Here is an 18,900-nt window from a genome sequence, read left to right as displayed (position 1 = left end):
GATAGATAGAGGGATAGATAGATAGATAGATAGATAGAGGGATAGATAAATAGAGGGATAGATAGATAGATAGATAGAGGGATAGATAGATAGATAGATAGATAGAGGGATAGATAGAGGGATAGATAGACAGATAGAGGGATAGATAGAGAGATAGATAGAGGGATAGATAGATAGAGGGATAGATAGAGGGATAAATAGATAGAGGGATAGATAGATAGAGGGATAGATAGATAGAGGGATAGATAGATAGAGGGATAGATAGAGGGATAAATAGATAGAGGGATAGATAGATAGAGGGATAGATAGATAGATAGAGGGATAGATAGATAGATAGATAGATAAATAGATAGATAGATAGAGGGATAGATAGATAGATAGATAGATAGAGGGATAGATAGATAGAGGGATAGATAGATAGATAGATAGATAGATAGATAGATAGATAGAGGGATAGATAGATAGATAGATAGATAGAGGGATAGATAGATAGATAGATAGATAGATAGAGGGATAGATAGATAGAGGGATAGATAGAGGGATAGATAGATAGAGGGATAGATAAATAGATAGATAGAGGGATAGATAGATAGATAGATAGATAGAGGGATAGATAGATAGAGGGATAGACAGACCGATGGATAGAGGACAGATCGCTGCATTTCCCACGGTCGGCAGTGAGTTCACATTACCGGCCATGGGAAATGACCGGTAATTACCTCTGCTGTCTCGCTGCGAGACAGCAGAGGTAATTCAGCGCTGTGTGTCAGTCGCGGTTGGATGTAAGCAGCGCAGGAGCTGTGGATTACGCCGGAGCTGTGGATTACGTCGGAGCTGTGGATTACATCGGAGCTGTGGATTACGCCAGAGCTTTGTTTCGGGAGGGGTTAATAAAATGGTGAATGAGGCTTGTTTGTTTTATTTAAAATAAAGGATTTTTCGGTGTGTTTTATTCACTTTACTTACGGCTTGATCATGTCAGCTGTCTCATAGACGCTGCCATGATCAAGCCTGGAGTTAATGGCGGTGATCCGCCACCATTAACCCCTTGTATTACCCTGACCGCCACTGCTACACGGCTGCAGGAAGAGCCGGGGACACGCCGGTGCTGCCGCATAATGCATGCGACAGTCCCAGGGCAGCTGCGGCTGATATTCTCGGCTGCGGGAGGTGGGAGTGAGGCGGGGGACATTATCCCTGCCCCTCTCCCTCCCCAGCCTGAGAATACCGGGCGCCGCTGTGTGCTTACCTCGGCTGGACGGTAAAAATACAGCGGAGCCCATGTGTTTTGTTTTCTATATTTCCGTTTTCTTTCTATGTGTGTTCTATGTGTCTGTGTTCTATGTCTGTGATGTCTGTGTGTGTCTGTGTTGTGTGTGTGTTTACTCTCTGCTTTGCTTCCTCTTCCTGTAATGACATCACTTCCCTGCAAAACCGCAGACAGGTGATGTACATTACCGGAGGTAAACCGCGAAATACCGCAGGGAATAACGCAGGAAAACGCAGTGAACCGCACAGAATTTGCTGCCTGCGTTATTCCCTGCGGGATTTCTTGATTAACATTGAGTCAATGGAGTGAAATCCCGCAGCGATGTGCGGAAAAGAAGTGACATGCAATTGTTTTTGCTGCGGGAATCCCGCAACAAAACATGCAGCTGTCAAATTCCGCCCAGTGCGCACAGGATTTTTTTTCTCCATAGGATTTGCTGGTGAATCACTGCAGAGATGTTATGAACATTTTCTGCCGCGAAACATGCAGCAAAACCGCAGAAAATCCGCGGCAAAATCCGGTAAGTGCGCACATAGCCTTAGGCAGATATACTTCACATTGTCTACCAACTCTGTAAGGGTCGCGGGAACGACTGGAAAAGTCACTAGACCTGTCCCACCGAGTCTGGAGCCAAATAGCACATATGATCTGGGGCTGAGGTCCTTGACCGGCCCCACATCAGAACCGCGCTATCAGCATACAGAATGGGACACTCACACCGGGATCCCCAAGTGCTTCACACCATGGGGATCCGATACTTAGCGCATGACAGCAGCACATCACACAGCAGCACATCACACACAGCAGCACATCACACAGCAGCACATCACACACAGCAGCACATCACACAGCAGCACATAGGACAGCAGCACATCACACACAGCAGCACATCACACAGCAGCACATCACACACAGCAGCACATCACACACAGCACATATAGGTCAGCAGCACATCACACACAGCAGCACATTACACATAGCAGCACATCACACACAGCAGCACATCACACAACAGCACATAGGAAAGCAGCACATCACACAGCAGCACATCACACACAACAGCACATCACACAGCAGCACATAAAACAGCAGCACATAAAACAGCAGCACATAGGACAGCAGCACATCACACACAGCAGCACATCACACACAGCAGCATATCACACAACAGCACATCACACACAGCAGCACATCACACAGCAGCACATCACACAGCAGCACATCACACAGCAGCACATCACACAGCAGCACATCACACAGCAGCACATAGGAAAGCAGCACATCACACATAGCAGCACATCACACACAGCAGCACATCACACACAGCAGCACATCACACACAGCAGCACATCACATAGCACAGCACATCACACACAGCAGCACATCACACAGCAGCACATCACACACAGCAGCACATCACACAGCAGCACATCACACACAGCAGCACATCACACAGCAGCACATAGGACAGCAGCACATCACACACAGCAGCACATCACACAGCAGCACATCACACACAGCAGCACATCACACACAGCACATATAGGTCAGCAGCACATCACACACAGCAGCACATTACACATAGCAGCACATCACACACAGCAGCACATCACACAACAGCACATAGGAAAGCAGCACATCACACAGCAGCACATCACACACAACAGCACATCACACAGCAGCACATAAAACAGCAGCACATAAAACAGCAGCACATAGGACAGCAGCACATCACACACAGCAGCACATCACACACAGCAGCATATCACACAACAGCACATCACACACAGCAGCACATCACACAGCAGCACATCACACAGCAGCACATCACACAGCAGCACATAGGAAAGCAGCACATCACACATAGCAGCACATCACACACAGCAGCACATCACACACAGCAGCACATCACACACAGCAGCACATCACATAGCACAGCACATCACACACAGCAGCACATCACACATAGCAGCACATCACACACAGCAGCACATCACACACAGCAGCACATCACACAGCAGCACATAGGACAGCAGCACATCACACATAGCAGCACATAGGACAGCAGCACATCACACACAGCACATCACACACAGCAGCACATCACACACAGAAGCACATCACACACAGCACATCACACACAGCACATCACACACAGCAGCACATCACACAGCAGCACATAGGACAGCAGCACATCACACACAGCACATATAGGTCAGCAGCACATCACACATAGCAGCACATAGGACAGCAGCACATCACACACAGCACATAGGACAGCAGCACATCACACACAGCACATCACACACAGCAGCACATCACACAGCAGCACATAGGACAGCAGCACATCACACAGCAGCACATAGGACAGCAGCACATCACACAGCAGCACATCACACAGCAGCACATAGGACAGCAGCACATCACACTCAGCAGTACATCACACAGCAGCACATAGGACAGCAGCACATCACACAGCAGCACATAGGACAGCAGCACATCACACACATCAGCACATCACACATAGCAGCACATCACACACAGCACATAGGACAGCAGCACATCACACACAGCACATCACACACAGCAGCACATCACACAGCAGCACATAGGACAGCAGCACATCACACAGCAGCACATAGGACAGCAGCACATCACACAGCAGCACATCACACAGCAGCACATAGGACAGCAGCACATCACACTCAGCAGTACATCACACAGCAGCACATAGGACAGCAGCACATCACACAGCAGCACATAGGACAGCAGCACATCACACACATCAGCACATCACACACATCAGCACATCACACATAGCAGCACATCACACAGCAGCACATAGGACAGCAGCACATCACACACATCAGCACATCACACACATCAGCACATCACACATAGCAGCACATCACACAGCAGCACATAGGACAGCAGCACATCACACACAGCACATCACACACAGCAGCACATCACACAGCAGCACATAGGACAGCAGCACATCAAACACAGCAGCACATCACACATAGCAGCACATCACACAGCAGCACATCACACACAGCAGCACATTACACATAGCAGCACATCACACACAGCACATAGGACAGCAGCACATCACACAGCAGCACATAGGAAAGCAGCACATCACACATAGCAGCACATCACACATAGCAGCACATCACACACAGCACATAGGACAGCAGCACATCACACACAGCACATCACACACAGCAGCACATCACACAGCAGCACATAGGACAGCAGCACATCACACAGCAGCACATAGGACAGCAGCACATCACACAGCAGCACATCACACAGCAGCACATAGGACAGCAGCACATCACACTCAGCAGTACATCACACAGCAGCACATAGGACAGCAGCACATCACACAGCAGCACATAGGACAGCAGCACATCACACACATCAGCACATCACACACATCAGCACATCACACATAGCAGCACATCACACAGCAGCACATAGGACAGCAGCACATCACACACATCAGCACATCACACACATCAGCACATCACACATAGCAGCACATCACACAGCAGCACATAGGACAGCAGCACATCACACACAGCACATCACACACAGCAGCACATCACACAGCAGCACATAGGACAGCAGCACATCAAACACAGCAGCACATCACACATAGCAGCACATCACACAGCAGCACATCACACACAGCAGCACATTACACATAGCAGCACATCACACACAGCACATAGGACAGCAGCACATCACACAGCAGCACATAGGAAAGCAGCACATCACACATAGCAGCACATCACAAGCAGCACATCACACACAACAGCATATCACACAGCAGCACATAAAACAGCAGCACATAGGAAAGCAGCACATCACACACAGCAGCACATCACACATAGCAGCACATCACACACAGCAGCATATCACACATAGCAGCACATCACACACAGCAGCATATCACACAACAGCACATAGGACAGCAGCACATCACACAGCAGCACATAAAACAGCAGCACATAGGAAAGCAGCACATCACACACAGCAGCACATCACACATAGCAGCACATCACACATAGCAGCACATCACACACAGCAGCATATCACACAACAGCACATAGGACAGCAGCACATCACACAGCAGCACATAGGAAAGCAGCACATCACACACAGCACATCACACACAGCAGCTCATCACACACAGCAGCACATCACACACAGCAGCACATCACACACAGCAGCACATCACACAGCAGCACATAGGAAAGCAGCACATCACACAGAGCAGCACATCACACACAGCAGCACATCACACACAGCAGCACATCACACACAGCACATCACACACAGCAGCACATCACACATAGCAGCACATCACACAGCAGCACATCACACATAGCAGCACATCACACAGCAGCACATCACACACAGCAGCACATCACATCACACACAGCAGTACATCATATCACACACAGCAGCACATCACATCACACACAGCAGCACATCACATCACACACAGCAGCACATCACATCACACACAGCAGCGCATCACACACAGCAGCACATCACACACAGCACATCACACACAGCAGCACATCACACACAGCAGCACATCACACACAGCAGCACATCACACACAGCACATCACACACAGCAGCGCATCACACATAGCAGCACATCACACAGCAGCACATCACACACAGCGCATCACGCACAGCAGCACATCACACATAGCAGCACATCACACAGCAGCACATCACACACAGCAGCACATTACACATAGCAGCACATCACACACAGCACATAGGACAGCAGCACATCACACAGCAGCACATAGGAAAGCAGCACATCACACATAGCAGCACATCACACACAGCAGCACATCACAAGCAGCACATCACACACAACAGCATATCACACAGCAGCACATCACACAGCAGCACATAAAACAGCAGCACATAGGAAAGCAGCACATCACACACAGCAGCACATCACACATAGCAGCACATCACACACAGCAGCATATCACACAACAGCACATAGGACAGCAGCACATCACACAGCAGCACATAGGAAAGCAGCACATCACACACAGCAGCACATCACACATAGCAGCACATCACACACAGCAGCATATCACACAACAGCACATAGGACAGCAGCACATCACACAGCAGCACATAGGAAAGCAGCACATCACACACAGCAGCACATCACACACAGCAGCATATCACACAACAGCACATAGGACAGCAGCACATCACACAGCAGCACATAGGAAAGCAGCACATCACACATAGCAGCACATCACAAGCAGCACATCACACACAACAGCATATCACACAGCAGCACATCACACAGCAGCACATAAAACAGCAGCACATAGGAAAGCAGCACATCACACACAGCAGCACATCACACATAGCAGCACATCACACACAGCAGCATATCACACAACAGCACATAGGACAGCAGCACATCACACAGCAGCGCATAGGAAAGCAGCACATCACACACAGCAGCACATCACACATAGCAGCACATCACACACAGCAGCATATCACACAACAGCACATAGGACAGCAGCACATCACACACAGCACATCACACACAGCAGCACATCACACACAGCAGCACATCACACACAGCAGCACATCACACACAGCAGCACATCACACACAGCAGCATATCACACACAGCAGCACATCACACACAGCAGCACATCACACACAGCAGCACATCACGCACAGCACCACATCACACATAGCAGCACATCACACACAGCAGCACATCACACATAGCAGCACATCACACACAGCAGCACATCACACACAGCAGCACATCACACAGCAGCACATAGGAAAGCAGCACATCACACACAGCAGCACATCACACAGCAGCACATAGGAAAGCAGCACATCACACACAGCAGCACATCACACATAGCAGCACATCACACAGCAGCACATCACACATAGCAGCACATCACACAGCAGCACATCACACATAGCAGCACATCACACACAGCAGCACATCACACACAGCAGCACATCACATCACACACAGCAGCGCATCACACACAGCAGCACATCACACACAGCACATCACACACAGCAGCACATCACACACAGCACATCACACACAGCAGCACATCACACACAGCAGCACATCACACACAGCAGCACATCACACACAGCAGCACATTACACAGCAGCACATCACACACAGCGCATCATGCACAGCAGCACATCACACACAGCAGCACATCACACAGCAGCACATCACACACAGCAGCACATAGGACAGCAGCACATCACACACAGCAGCACATCACACACAGCACAGCACACACAGCAGCACATCACACACAGCAGCACATCACACACAGCAGCACATCACACACAGCAGCACATCACACAGCACATCACACACAGCAGCACATCACACACAGCAGCACATCACACACAGCAGCACATCACACACAGCAGCACATCACACAGCACAGCTGGCGCCGTGCAGTCTCCGCCTCGCCGGGGGCGGGGTGACCGGAGTGCGGCTGACAGACAGCGGGGATTAGGGCGGAGACTGCACGGAGTACGCGGAGGAGAGAAGCCGGCCCGGGCAGAGATGAGCAGCCTGGCTGCGGCGGGGGATGCTGGAGCGCTATGAGTATCCATGGCTCAGCCGGCAGTGACCCGGGCTCCGGAGCCTTCTGCAGGGAGAGGGGAGCCCCGGGCATCCCCGGCTGCACAGAGGAGGCTCCCTGGAAGCGGTGCCCCCCGGACGTGTGCCCGGAGCAGCGGAGTGCAGCCCCCCGCGGCTCGTCCTCTCTGCTCATGCTGGCCGCAGTGTTTGCGCTGCTGCTCCTGTCGCTGATACACCTGGGGCAGGAGTCTGAGCCGCCGGGAGGGGGCGCTGTGGGGGAGCTGTGCCCCTCTGTGCTGCTGCTGCGCTGCTCCGTGTACCTGGGGGGCGCTGTGTGCGCGCTGCTGCTGGGGACCGTGTGCGCCCTGCACTGCACCGGCCGCCAGGCTGCGCCCCCCGACTTCACCCGGACCCCAGCACAGGTGAGAGCGCCTCGGGCACTGCTGTCACACAGGTGGAGATGCTGGCACTGTGGGCACTCCTGTCACTCAGTGGCACCTCAGAGTGGCCATATTTACTGGCTGTGGTGCACGTGTGACCATTCACTTTCGCTCTATAGATTTGCCGTCTTCAGCTGCTTCTTTTTGTGGATCAGACGCTCAAAGGGTTTTTGTGGTGAAAATAAGTGATCACCTATCCACAGGGGCGACCCTGGGACCCTCACTGATGGGCAGAGCAGGGGGGGGGGCATTATCTCCATCTGCCCCCCCCCCCCCATTATCATGAAGCTGCAATACTCAAGCTCTATTTACCCTCTATGGGGCAGGCGGAAAAAGCTCCATCATAGGATGGGGGTGAGTGGAGCAGCGGGCACACGTGGCCCTATGTCATAGGATTGGGGGGGAGGAGGAGGAGGGGGGGGGGGAATGGAGGTAGCAGGCACGCGTGGCCCTATGTCATAGGATTGGGGTGAATGGAGCTGTGGGCACACGTGGCCCTATTTTAGGATGGGGGAAGTGAGCAGCGTCCCACGTGGCCCTATGTCATGGGGGGTGAACGGAGCAGCAGGCATGCGTGGCCCTATGTCAGGATGGGGGGGTGAATGGAGCTGTGGGCACGTGTGGCCCTATGTCATATGGGAGTGAATGGAGCCGTGGGCACGCGTCGCCCTATGTCATAGGATTGAGGGGGTGAATGGAGCAGCAGGCACGCATGGCTCTATGTCATAGGATGGGGGGATGAATGGAGCTGTGGGCACGCGTGGCCCTATTTTAGGATGGGGGAAGTGAGCAGCGTCCTACGTGGCCCTATGTTATTGGATGGGGGTGAATGGCGCAGCGGGCCCACGTGGCCCTATGTTATTGGATGGGGGTGAATGGCGCAGCGTGCCTACGTGGCACCATGTCATAGGATTGGGGTGAATGGGTACATGTGCCGCTGCTCCATTCTACTAGTCGGTGTAGCCCCCAGCGCTGGGACCTCAACAATCAAGAAGTCATTGCCCATTATGTAGATAGGTAATAACTTTTTCATCTGACAACCCCTTTTAAAGGACAATTAAATGCCCATTATTCAGGGGCACCACTTGCTGTATCTGTTGGTATCTTTCCCATTTCTGAGTAAGTGCCACCTATTGGGTGTCCATTGTGTGAGAGTTAATATTTTTTTTGTTTAGGCTATGTGCGCACGTTGCGTAAAAACATGCAGTTACGCTGCGCTTTGTAGCGCAGCGTAACTGCATGCGTCCTGCGTCCCCTGCACAATCTATGGAGATTGTGCAGGGGCCGTGCGCACGTGGCGTCTAAGAGCGCAGCGCTTCGGCTACTGCCGAAGCGCTGCGCAAAAAGAAGTGACATGTCACTTCTTTCCTGCGCTTTGCCGGCAGCTCCTGCTCTGTCTATGGCAGGAGCTGCAGGCAGAGCGCATGGAATCGGCGCTCACTACGGACATTTCTGCAGCGATCTAAAGCGCACATGTGCTCTTCAGATCGCTGCAGAAATATCTGCAGGGCTAGTACGCAACGTGCGCACATAGCCTTAGAGAATTGTTGGGCTCTTTAATGAATGGAGATGTGAAAACTTGATGAAACGTATCTATCGACTGTACAATTCCCTTCCAATCCGGCAGTGATTAAGCTCTGTGACCTCTGCAGCCAATCACTGGTTCCTGCAGTGATGTTTGCATGTGACCACTGAGGCCACAGATTGGCTGCAGCGGTCACCTGAATGATGAATGAAAAGTCGTCATTGCTTAACTCATGTGGATTTGTGGATCGGTATAGGTATCACTTATTGGTAATGACACTGAACAGAACTTTCTGGGTAACGTTTGTGTGACTAATGTGCCCCAATGTGAACATGACGGACAACAATGGAGGCAGCGGGTTTATACCGAGCCCCTTAGACGACCTTATCTGTGCCTTATTGGAATATCGTGTTATGTGGGCATGGGTGATGGAGCACTGTGCCACTGTGAAGCGTCTATGCCCCTCTTTGGGCACTATGTGGTGGTGATGGCTCAGCACTGTTTTGCAGTATTATGTAAAGAACCCTGTTATGAGTTCTGTATATTTTGGTATTTTTCTTCTTCCAATGTAAATACCAACAATATTTAACCCTCAGCTGGTGAGGTGGGGTTTGCAACACCCCAGGGAAATTTGTTCAGCTGGCATGCATTGGAAAATGCTGCTATGAATCATCAATGTATGACATTTTCCGATACTTGTGGGTGTCATACATTTGTTATACTCCTGTGTAATCAATCGCCGATAAGAAAACGATTACAGCAAACGTGATATTTGCATTTTCTGTAAAAATTAGAGATTTCTAGACACTGGGGTATAGGAAGCCGCACATCACCAGCTGAGGCTTAAAGAGATTGTCCAGTATTTGGGCAACCGCTTCTGATCCGCCATGTTTGCACCAGGGAAAATAAAATAGCTCATACGCCCGTCCTGTGCTGGCTCGTTCTTGTACTTTCGGCACTCGCTCTCCCGGTGCTCGTGATGTGACTTTAGGCGAGCCCCGCACCCAGTCACCGCCGGATTCACTGTCCCCACCTAAGGATGTGTCAGTAATGAAGAGGAGGTGAGAGCAGCGACTGTTGCTCACTCCTTGTTAATTATGTATACGTCTGAAGTGAAGGGACAGTGAATCCGGCGGTGACTGGGCGCGGGGCTCGCCTAAAGTCACATCACGAGCACCGGGAGAGCGAGTGCCGAAAGTACAAGAACGAGCCAGCACAGGACGGGCGTATGAGCTATTTTATTTTGACTGGTGCAAACATCGCAGATCAGTAGGGGTTGCCCAAATACTGGACAATCTCTTTAACCCTCAACACAGTAGAAGAACGAGCCATTGCAGGATGGGAGGAGAAGATATTTTTATTTTAACGGGCAAACGTGTAATGACAGTTGTGTTGTCCCAGGAATGGACAATCCCTTTAACCCTCAACACAGTACAAGAACGAGCCATCGCGGGATGGGAGGAGAAGATATTTTTATTTTAACGGGCAAATGTGTAATGACAGTTGTGTTGTCCCAGGAATGGACAATCCCTTTAAGCAAATCAGCATAAGCATATTGGTCGATGTGGTAAGGAGGCATGAATAGGATCAGTAGCGCTTCTATAAATTTCTCTATTTGTATTTTATTTTGAATAGATTTCAAAATAAGTTTGTTAAAAAAATAACCTGTAAATGGATGTAAGCGATGAGCAGTAATGAAAAGGCTGGTGCCGGTGTTAAAAAAACAAAGAAACAAAAACCCCTATCCTCTCCTCAGTGATCGGCACTGTTCTTTTGCACTCGGTTCCTACCTCAACATCTTGTGGGAACGTACTTGACTGTACTCGAGCCAGTCAGTGTCAGAGGCTAAGGCAGTATTTGCCAAAACCAGGAGCGAATATTTGAATGTCTGAGGTTTTTAAAAAGGCCAAGTGGCTAAGAGAAGAGTCCTGTCCATTCTTCTGCCATGTTTTCACTCAGGAGACGCTCTGTACTTTACAGTACAAGGTAATTGGAAAGCTTGGAAGACTCCTGGACCTCTTTTGGAGCATTTTGCCATTGTTTTTGCTTTTTTTAAAAAAAAAAAAAAAATTCTAGTGGTTTCTTCATTATTCATGGGAGTGAAACAAAGACCAGACGTCATCCGTAAAAAAAAGACCCCAAAACCATGAGAAAATCCTCCCTCCAAAACAAGCACCCGTTGAAAAAAAAAAAACCCACAACACTAAGGAAACAAGCTACAGACGCTTCTGAAAAAAACCCCAAACACTTGAGTTTTTTCCTTTTTAAGGGGTTGTCCATCCCTGGGGTACATGTCTGCAGTCACTCGTCCATCCCTGGGGTACATGTCTGCAGTCACTCGTCCATCCCTGGGGTACATGTCTGCAGTCACTCCTCCATCCCTGGGGGACATGTCTGCAGTCACTCCTCCATCCCTGGGGGACATGTCTGCAGTCACTCGTCCATCCCTGGGGTACATGTCTGCAGTCACTCGTCCATCCCTGGGGTACATGTCTGCAGTCACTCGTCCATCCCTGGGGTACATGTCTGCAGTCACTCCTCCATCCCTGGGGGACATGTCTGCAGTCACTCCTCCATCCCTGGGGGACATGTCTGCAGTCACTCCTCCATCCCTGGGGGACATGTCTGCAGTCACTCCTCCATCCCTGGGGGACATGTCTGCAGTCACTCGTCCATCCCTGGGGTACATGTCTGCAGTCACTCGTCCATCCCTGGGGTACGTGTCTGCAGTCACTCGTCCATCCCTGGGGGACGTGTCTGCAGTCACTCGTCCATCCCTGGGGGACGTGTCTGCAGTCACTCCTCCATCCCTGGGGGACGTGTCTGCAGTCACTCCTCCATCCCTGGGGGACGTGTCTGCAGTCACTCCTCCATCCCTGGGGGACGTGTCTGCAGTCACTCGTCCATCCCTGGGGGACGTGTCTGCAGTCACTCGTCCATCCCTGGGGGACGTGTCTGCAGTCACTCGTCCATCCCTGGGGGACGTGTCTGCAGTCACTCGTCCATCCCTGGGGTACGTGTCTGCAGTCACTCGTCCATCCCTGGGGTACGTGTCTGCAGTCACTCGTCCATCCCTGGGGTACGTGTCTGCAGTCACTCGTCCATCCCTGGGGTACATGTCTGCAGTCACTCCTCCATCCCTGGGGGACATGTCTGCAGTCACTCCTCCATCCCTGGGGGACATGTCTGCAGTCACTCGTCCATCCCTGGGGGACATGTCTGCAGTCACTCGTCCATCCCTGGGGGACATGTCTGCAGTCACTCGTCCATCCCTGGGGGACATGTCTGCAGTCACTCGTCCATCCCTGGGGGACATGTCTGCAGTCACTCGTCCATCCCTGGGGGACATGTCTGCAGTCACTCCTTTGTAACTGCAGATTTCTGATCTCTCACGCGCACAGTACGCACGCTCTCTGGATTCTCCAGTGCTGGGTGTGTGACCGTAAGAATCCGATTTGCATGTACCGTTGCATGTAAGGTTATGTGCCCACGTTGCGTCCTGTCCCTGCAGAAATTTCTGCAGCAATTTGAATAGCGCTTCAAATCCCTGAAGAAACAGTCTGTAATGAAAAGCCGATTTCATGCACTCTGGATGCAGCCCCTCCCATAGACAGAGCGGGGGCTGCATCCAAAGCGCATGAAAGAAGTGACATGTTGCTTTTTTGAACGCAGCACTTCGGCAGCAGCTGAAGCGCTGCGTTCTAATACGCAACGTGGGCATGGATTAGGCACAGTCTTCATAGATTGTGCTGGGGACGCAGGACGCATGCAGTTACGCTGCAGTGCAGAATGCAGCGTAACTGCATAAAAATACGCTACGTGGGCACATAGCCTTAAAGTTTGGACAGCCCTGGTCAAAATTGCTGTTATTGTGAACAGTTACGCAAGTTAAAGATGAAACCATCTCTAAAAGGCATAACGTTAAAGACTCATCTACTTTTGGATTTTACATTTTAATAATTACAAAATGAAAAATGGGCCGATGCAATCGTTTGGACACCCCTTGATATTTGAGGGCTTGGATAACTTTGACTAAGGTTTCAGACCTTAAAGCGAACCAGCCATCAGGATTTTGCTATATCAAGTAAAGGCAGTGCAACATTGGCACTGGGATGCTGAATCCAGGCATACCTTTTTTTTTTTTTTTTTTTTTTTTGAAAGATCGGATGCTTGGTTGCTGAAATATCCGTAAGCATTAGAACAATAAGGACAAAAGACACATAAGGGCAGGTATAATTAAACAGATGAAATGATCCATAAAAGTGGCAAAAATCACATTTAATCGTTATGAATGAACACAATCATGATTGAACAGAAAAACCCCATAAAGATAATAATAAATGACCAAGTGTAAATAATAAATGGGGTAATGCTGCCACCAGATATACATTCATGAAACCTCCATAGCTGTGCGATGGACCAGATAATGAAAATTGAGGACTATTGTCGAGCACTACAGTGTGTGCACATGTACAGCAAGGGGCAAAACCAAACGGGTCCAGAAATAGAGCCAACATCCAGTCCATGCAATCGATTAAAGTGTACTGCTACATGTATAGTAAATCACATGGGGGAGGTAAAAACAATTAGGATCAATGAGAAATAGTCATTACCTTTTTCTCCCTTGGAAAAGGACTGCACGTCGAAACGCGCGTAGGGTGTCTGGACAGAGTACACATCGGGTCAGGTAATGACTATTTCTCATTGATCCTAATTGTTTTTACCTCCCACATGTGATTTTACTATACATGTAGCAGTACACTTTAATCTATTGCATGGACTGGATGGTGGCTCGATCTCTATTTCTGGACCCGTTTGGTTTTGCCCCTTGCTGTACATGTACACACACGGTAGCGCTGGACAATAGTCCTCAATTTTCATTATCTGGTCCATTGCACAGCTATGGAGGTTTCTTGAATATATCTGGTGGCAGCATTACCCCATTTATTATTTACACTTGGTCATTTATTATTATTATGAGGTTTTTCTGTTCAATCATGTTTGTGTTCAACGATTACATGTGATTTTTGCCACTTTTATGGATCATTTCATCGGTTTAATTATACCTGCCCTTATGTGTCTCTTGTCCTTATTGTTCTAATGCTGATTTCATGTCCACTTTTTGATTTTTTTTTTTTTTAACTATATCAATAATAAACAAGTATTGTTTGTCGTGATGTTTCTATGCGCTTTTTTTTTCTATGATTTCTAGCATAAGGCTGCTTTCACACATCCGGTTTTTCCTGTGCGGCACAATCCGGCGCTTTGCAGAAAAAAACGCAACCGTTTTTTTTTGCCGCCAGTTGCGTTTTTTTTGCATAGACTTTCATTAGTGCCAGATTGTGCCGCATGGGCATGCGTTCGGTCCGGTTTTTGCTGCATGCAGCAGATTTAGCCGATGCGGTAGCCGGATGGAACGTTGCCTGACACTGTTTTTTGTCCGGTAAAAAAAAACGCATTGCGCCGCATCCGGCCGATGCGGCGCGATATGCAATGCATGCCTATGGACACCGGATGCGGCGTCCTGCGGCAAACACCTTATCCGGCCGACGCATGCGTTTTTTTCCACTGTGCATGCTCAGTAGCGTGCCGCAAGGGGCAAAAACCAGACGGGCCGCATGTAAAAAACTTATGCAAAGGATGCGGTTTTGTCGCCGCATCCGTTGCATAGGTTTTAGAGCCGGATTGGCCGCCTCTGCACCTATCGGATGTGTGAAAGCAGCCTTATTGCGCTGACGCAGGTCTTGTACTGTGTCTTGGCTTCTAGTCAATTGTCATTGGCCTTCTATAAGCAAGGTTTTTTTTTTTTTGTTTGTTTTTTTTTTAAATGTTTTTATTAATTTAACACAAAGTAATATGAATATAACCAGACATATTATGAAAATATACATTGCTGATTTTAGTAAACACATGTCAATATTCTAGGTTATAGAATGTTACTTTTAAATTTAACCACTACATACTAAACTACTACAACAATAAAATACATTAACTTTTAATCTGTCTTCCTTACTCATTGGAGTGGAAATCACCAAATTACAACATATCGATCAATCATAACCACAAGGATATTTTAGAAACGTAAATTATTAAATATATATAAATGGGAGAGGGGAAAAAAAAAACAAACAAACAAAAAAACCCCACAGGTTTAAATAGTTACTTATCATCATTAGGTTATTCCATCTTTCTATAAGCAAGGTTTTTGACCTAGGTATTAACTGTGCAGAGTGCCCAAACGTTTGCATTGGCCCAGCTTTTTTTTTTTTTTTATTTTAAAATGTAAAAAATTAAGATGCAAAAGAAAATATATATTATATAGAGAAAATGTTGTGCCTAAAATACAAAGGAAATGTCATTTTTAACGTTATGCCTTTTTAGAGATTATTTCATCTTTATCTTGCACAATTTCACTGTTCACAATAACAGTAATTTTTACCAGGTGAGCCAAACGTTTACATGCCATTGTATGCTAGATATGTGGCCTCGCTCTATACAAGTGAATTGAACGAGGATGGACATGTCTAGTTGGAATGTGGCCAAAATTTTGCAATCACCAGCACTTGCATGACCGCCCAGCATCGGGACTGTCGAATCCTGACTGTGTGCGCTGATAAAATCACATAGTGACTGCAGACATGTGCACTTAGCATCTATGCAATCTAATATCTCGCTATGTAAGGGGAAAGTGTAAGTGAAAAGGTTTTGGTACCGTGTTAGCCAGTTGAAAAATTATTGAATGTTCTCAGTGAGAGAAACAAAATTATAATCTTGATACCTTTTAATGGCTAACTAAAATTAAAATAAAGTGATGTTACAAAGCAAGCTTTCGAAACATCTCAGGTCCCTTCATCAGGCATGGTATGACAAAATATCTGAAGAAACACAAATATATGAGACATTTTAAATAAACAAACACTGAGCTTAGAAAGTGAATCCTTAATTAGCTTTGATTAGTGGTGTGAGAGTTTTATTGTCCTAATATCCATGTAGGATCAGAGGTCTGGCAACTCTCTGGAGCAGACTCCTCAGATTTTGTAATGGTCCATAAATCCTCTTGACATTGTAATGAATTTGTATTCTCAGACCCTTCGATGGCTCTGTGATCTGAAGTTGCCTTTTAATATGACAACTTTCATATGGTTTATGTTGAGTCCTGAAGCACAGAAATGTTTGGCCACAGGTAAATGGATTTTTTTGTCTGTAATTGTGTGGCGGTGAGATCTCATCCTTGCTCTCAGTCTCTGTCCTGTTTCTCCAACATAGAGGCCCCCAATAGGACATATAGTGCACAGGATTAAGTACACCACGTTGGAAGAGGAACATGTGAATGTCCCAGGAATTTTATAGTCCTTCTGTGTGTTAGGGATCTGTATCTGGTCTTTGGTCTCTACATGAGCGCAGGTTTTGCAGCTCTTTACATTGCAAGGATAAGTTCCTCGTGGTGTGTCTGAGGGCATAGAACTTCGGATCATGATGCTCCTTAAATTAGGAGGTTGCCTGTAGCACAGCAATGGAGGATCTTTGAATATTGTTTTTAATCGGTCATCCTTGTGTAGAATGTGGTGAAGTTTCTTGGCCGTTCTTCTCAGCACCTCAAGCTGTGGGTTGTAGGTCACCACCAGATTGAAGCAGTTCACTTCTAGGAGTCCTTGTTGCTCTAATGATCTGATCATCTGTGACACAGAGACCTATGAGGCTAAGGACACACTGGTATTTAGCATCCGATGTGTTATGCTAATGACCCCCGATTCCCGCTCTGCTGCGAGTGGGAGCTAATTGTCATTATACTGTGATTGGATCCTGCGAACGGAGCACAGCTGCAGAGAAGAGGGAGGGACTAATCTCACCATCTCCTCCATTATCAGCTAATGCGATTATCGCACTGCACTTCGGTGTAATACGAGTCCAGTACAATGTTTCTCATACAAGTCTATGAGTGTGTATAAACTAATCGGATTCCACCCGCAGCATGATGCGATTGCTTTCTCGGTCCGGTTGGGGCTGATTAAAAAAAAAAAATCGCTCATGGGAGCGACCCCAGAAAGTAACATGGGTCCAGGTGGAATGCGATTTTATTTATTTTATCGCATCCCACTTGCTCCGTCTTAATCAGTGTGCTCTTACCTTTTTAGGGTGAGTGCACACGATAAGGGTTTGCAGCGTTTTGTATGCAGTCTGTTTTCGCTGCCTCCAAAACGCTGTGTTGTACAGTACAAGCACAATGGATGGATTTATAGAACTCTCCTGCCCACTGTGCTTTTCTCTACAGCGTAATCTGACGTGGTGCGTCTTTCCGAGCCACAGCAGGTCAACTTATGCTGCAGAGATGCGATTGTTCTTCGCGGGGAGAATAGAGCTAAAGTTCACAGCGACCTGCGCCCTGATCGTGGGCACGGACAGCTGCAGTCTCCTGCGGAGAACACGCTCGTGCCCGCAGGAGAAGATGCGTTAGGTCCATGACACAGCATGTCCGGATCATGGGCATCTTGTTGTATCTGTAAATTGCTTTTCGGCAGTAATGTGATCTCTGGCGCTGGTGCCTTCAAGTTGTCACCTGTAACCTTATGTTGTAGAAACCTTTAGGCTATGTTCACACACTGCGTTTTTTACCTGCGTTTTTGGTCCGTTTTTGCTGCAGAAATTTCTTGAGAAATTCTTGTAACCTTTCTGCAGACATTCCCCAGCAAAACCTATGGCAAAAAAAATTAGCTGTGCGCACACTGCGTTTTTTTCTTAAGAAAATTCTTTCAGTAGATTTTCTTAAGAAAAAGAATGAGCATGTCACTTCTTTTCTGCAGCTAACTGCGTTATTTCACTCTATTGACTGTAATGTAATCATCAAATAGCGCAGGAATAACGCAGGTAGCAAGTGATGTGCGCTATTCCTGCTTTATACCTGCGTTATTCCCGCGTTATTTCGCGTTTTCAAGACATAGTGTACTTCCCTGCACTGCGTTTTGTAGGGAAGTGATGTCACTAGGACAGGAAGAGGAAGGAGAAGAGAAAAAAAAAAAAAG

At 48.0% G+C, this 18,900-nt stretch overlaps 1 protein-coding gene across 1 annotated transcript in view; it reads left to right on the top strand.

Moving 5' to 3' along the window:
- The first annotated feature begins 7,832 nt into the window (after window positions 1–7,832).
- Window positions 7,833–18,900, top strand: part of SNX25 (sorting nexin 25) — a 300,594-nt gene continuing 289,526 nt past the window's right edge. The window contains exon 1 of the mRNA XM_075347132.1: window positions 7,833–8,337. Coding sequence (XP_075203247.1) covers window positions 7,936–8,337 — 402 coding nt within the window. The 5' untranslated portion in view covers window positions 7,833–7,935. The remainder of the gene's footprint in view (window positions 8,338–18,900) is intronic.

The sequence above is a fragment of the Anomaloglossus baeobatrachus genome, chromosome 1 (genome assembly GCF_048569485.1).
Source record: "Anomaloglossus baeobatrachus isolate aAnoBae1 chromosome 1, aAnoBae1.hap1, whole genome shotgun sequence".
In the NCBI taxonomy this organism is placed as follows: Eukaryota; Metazoa; Chordata; class Amphibia; order Anura; family Aromobatidae; genus Anomaloglossus; species Anomaloglossus baeobatrachus.
The sequence above is the reverse complement of the archived record's forward strand: the minus strand, read 5'-3'. Positions and strand labels throughout refer to the sequence as shown.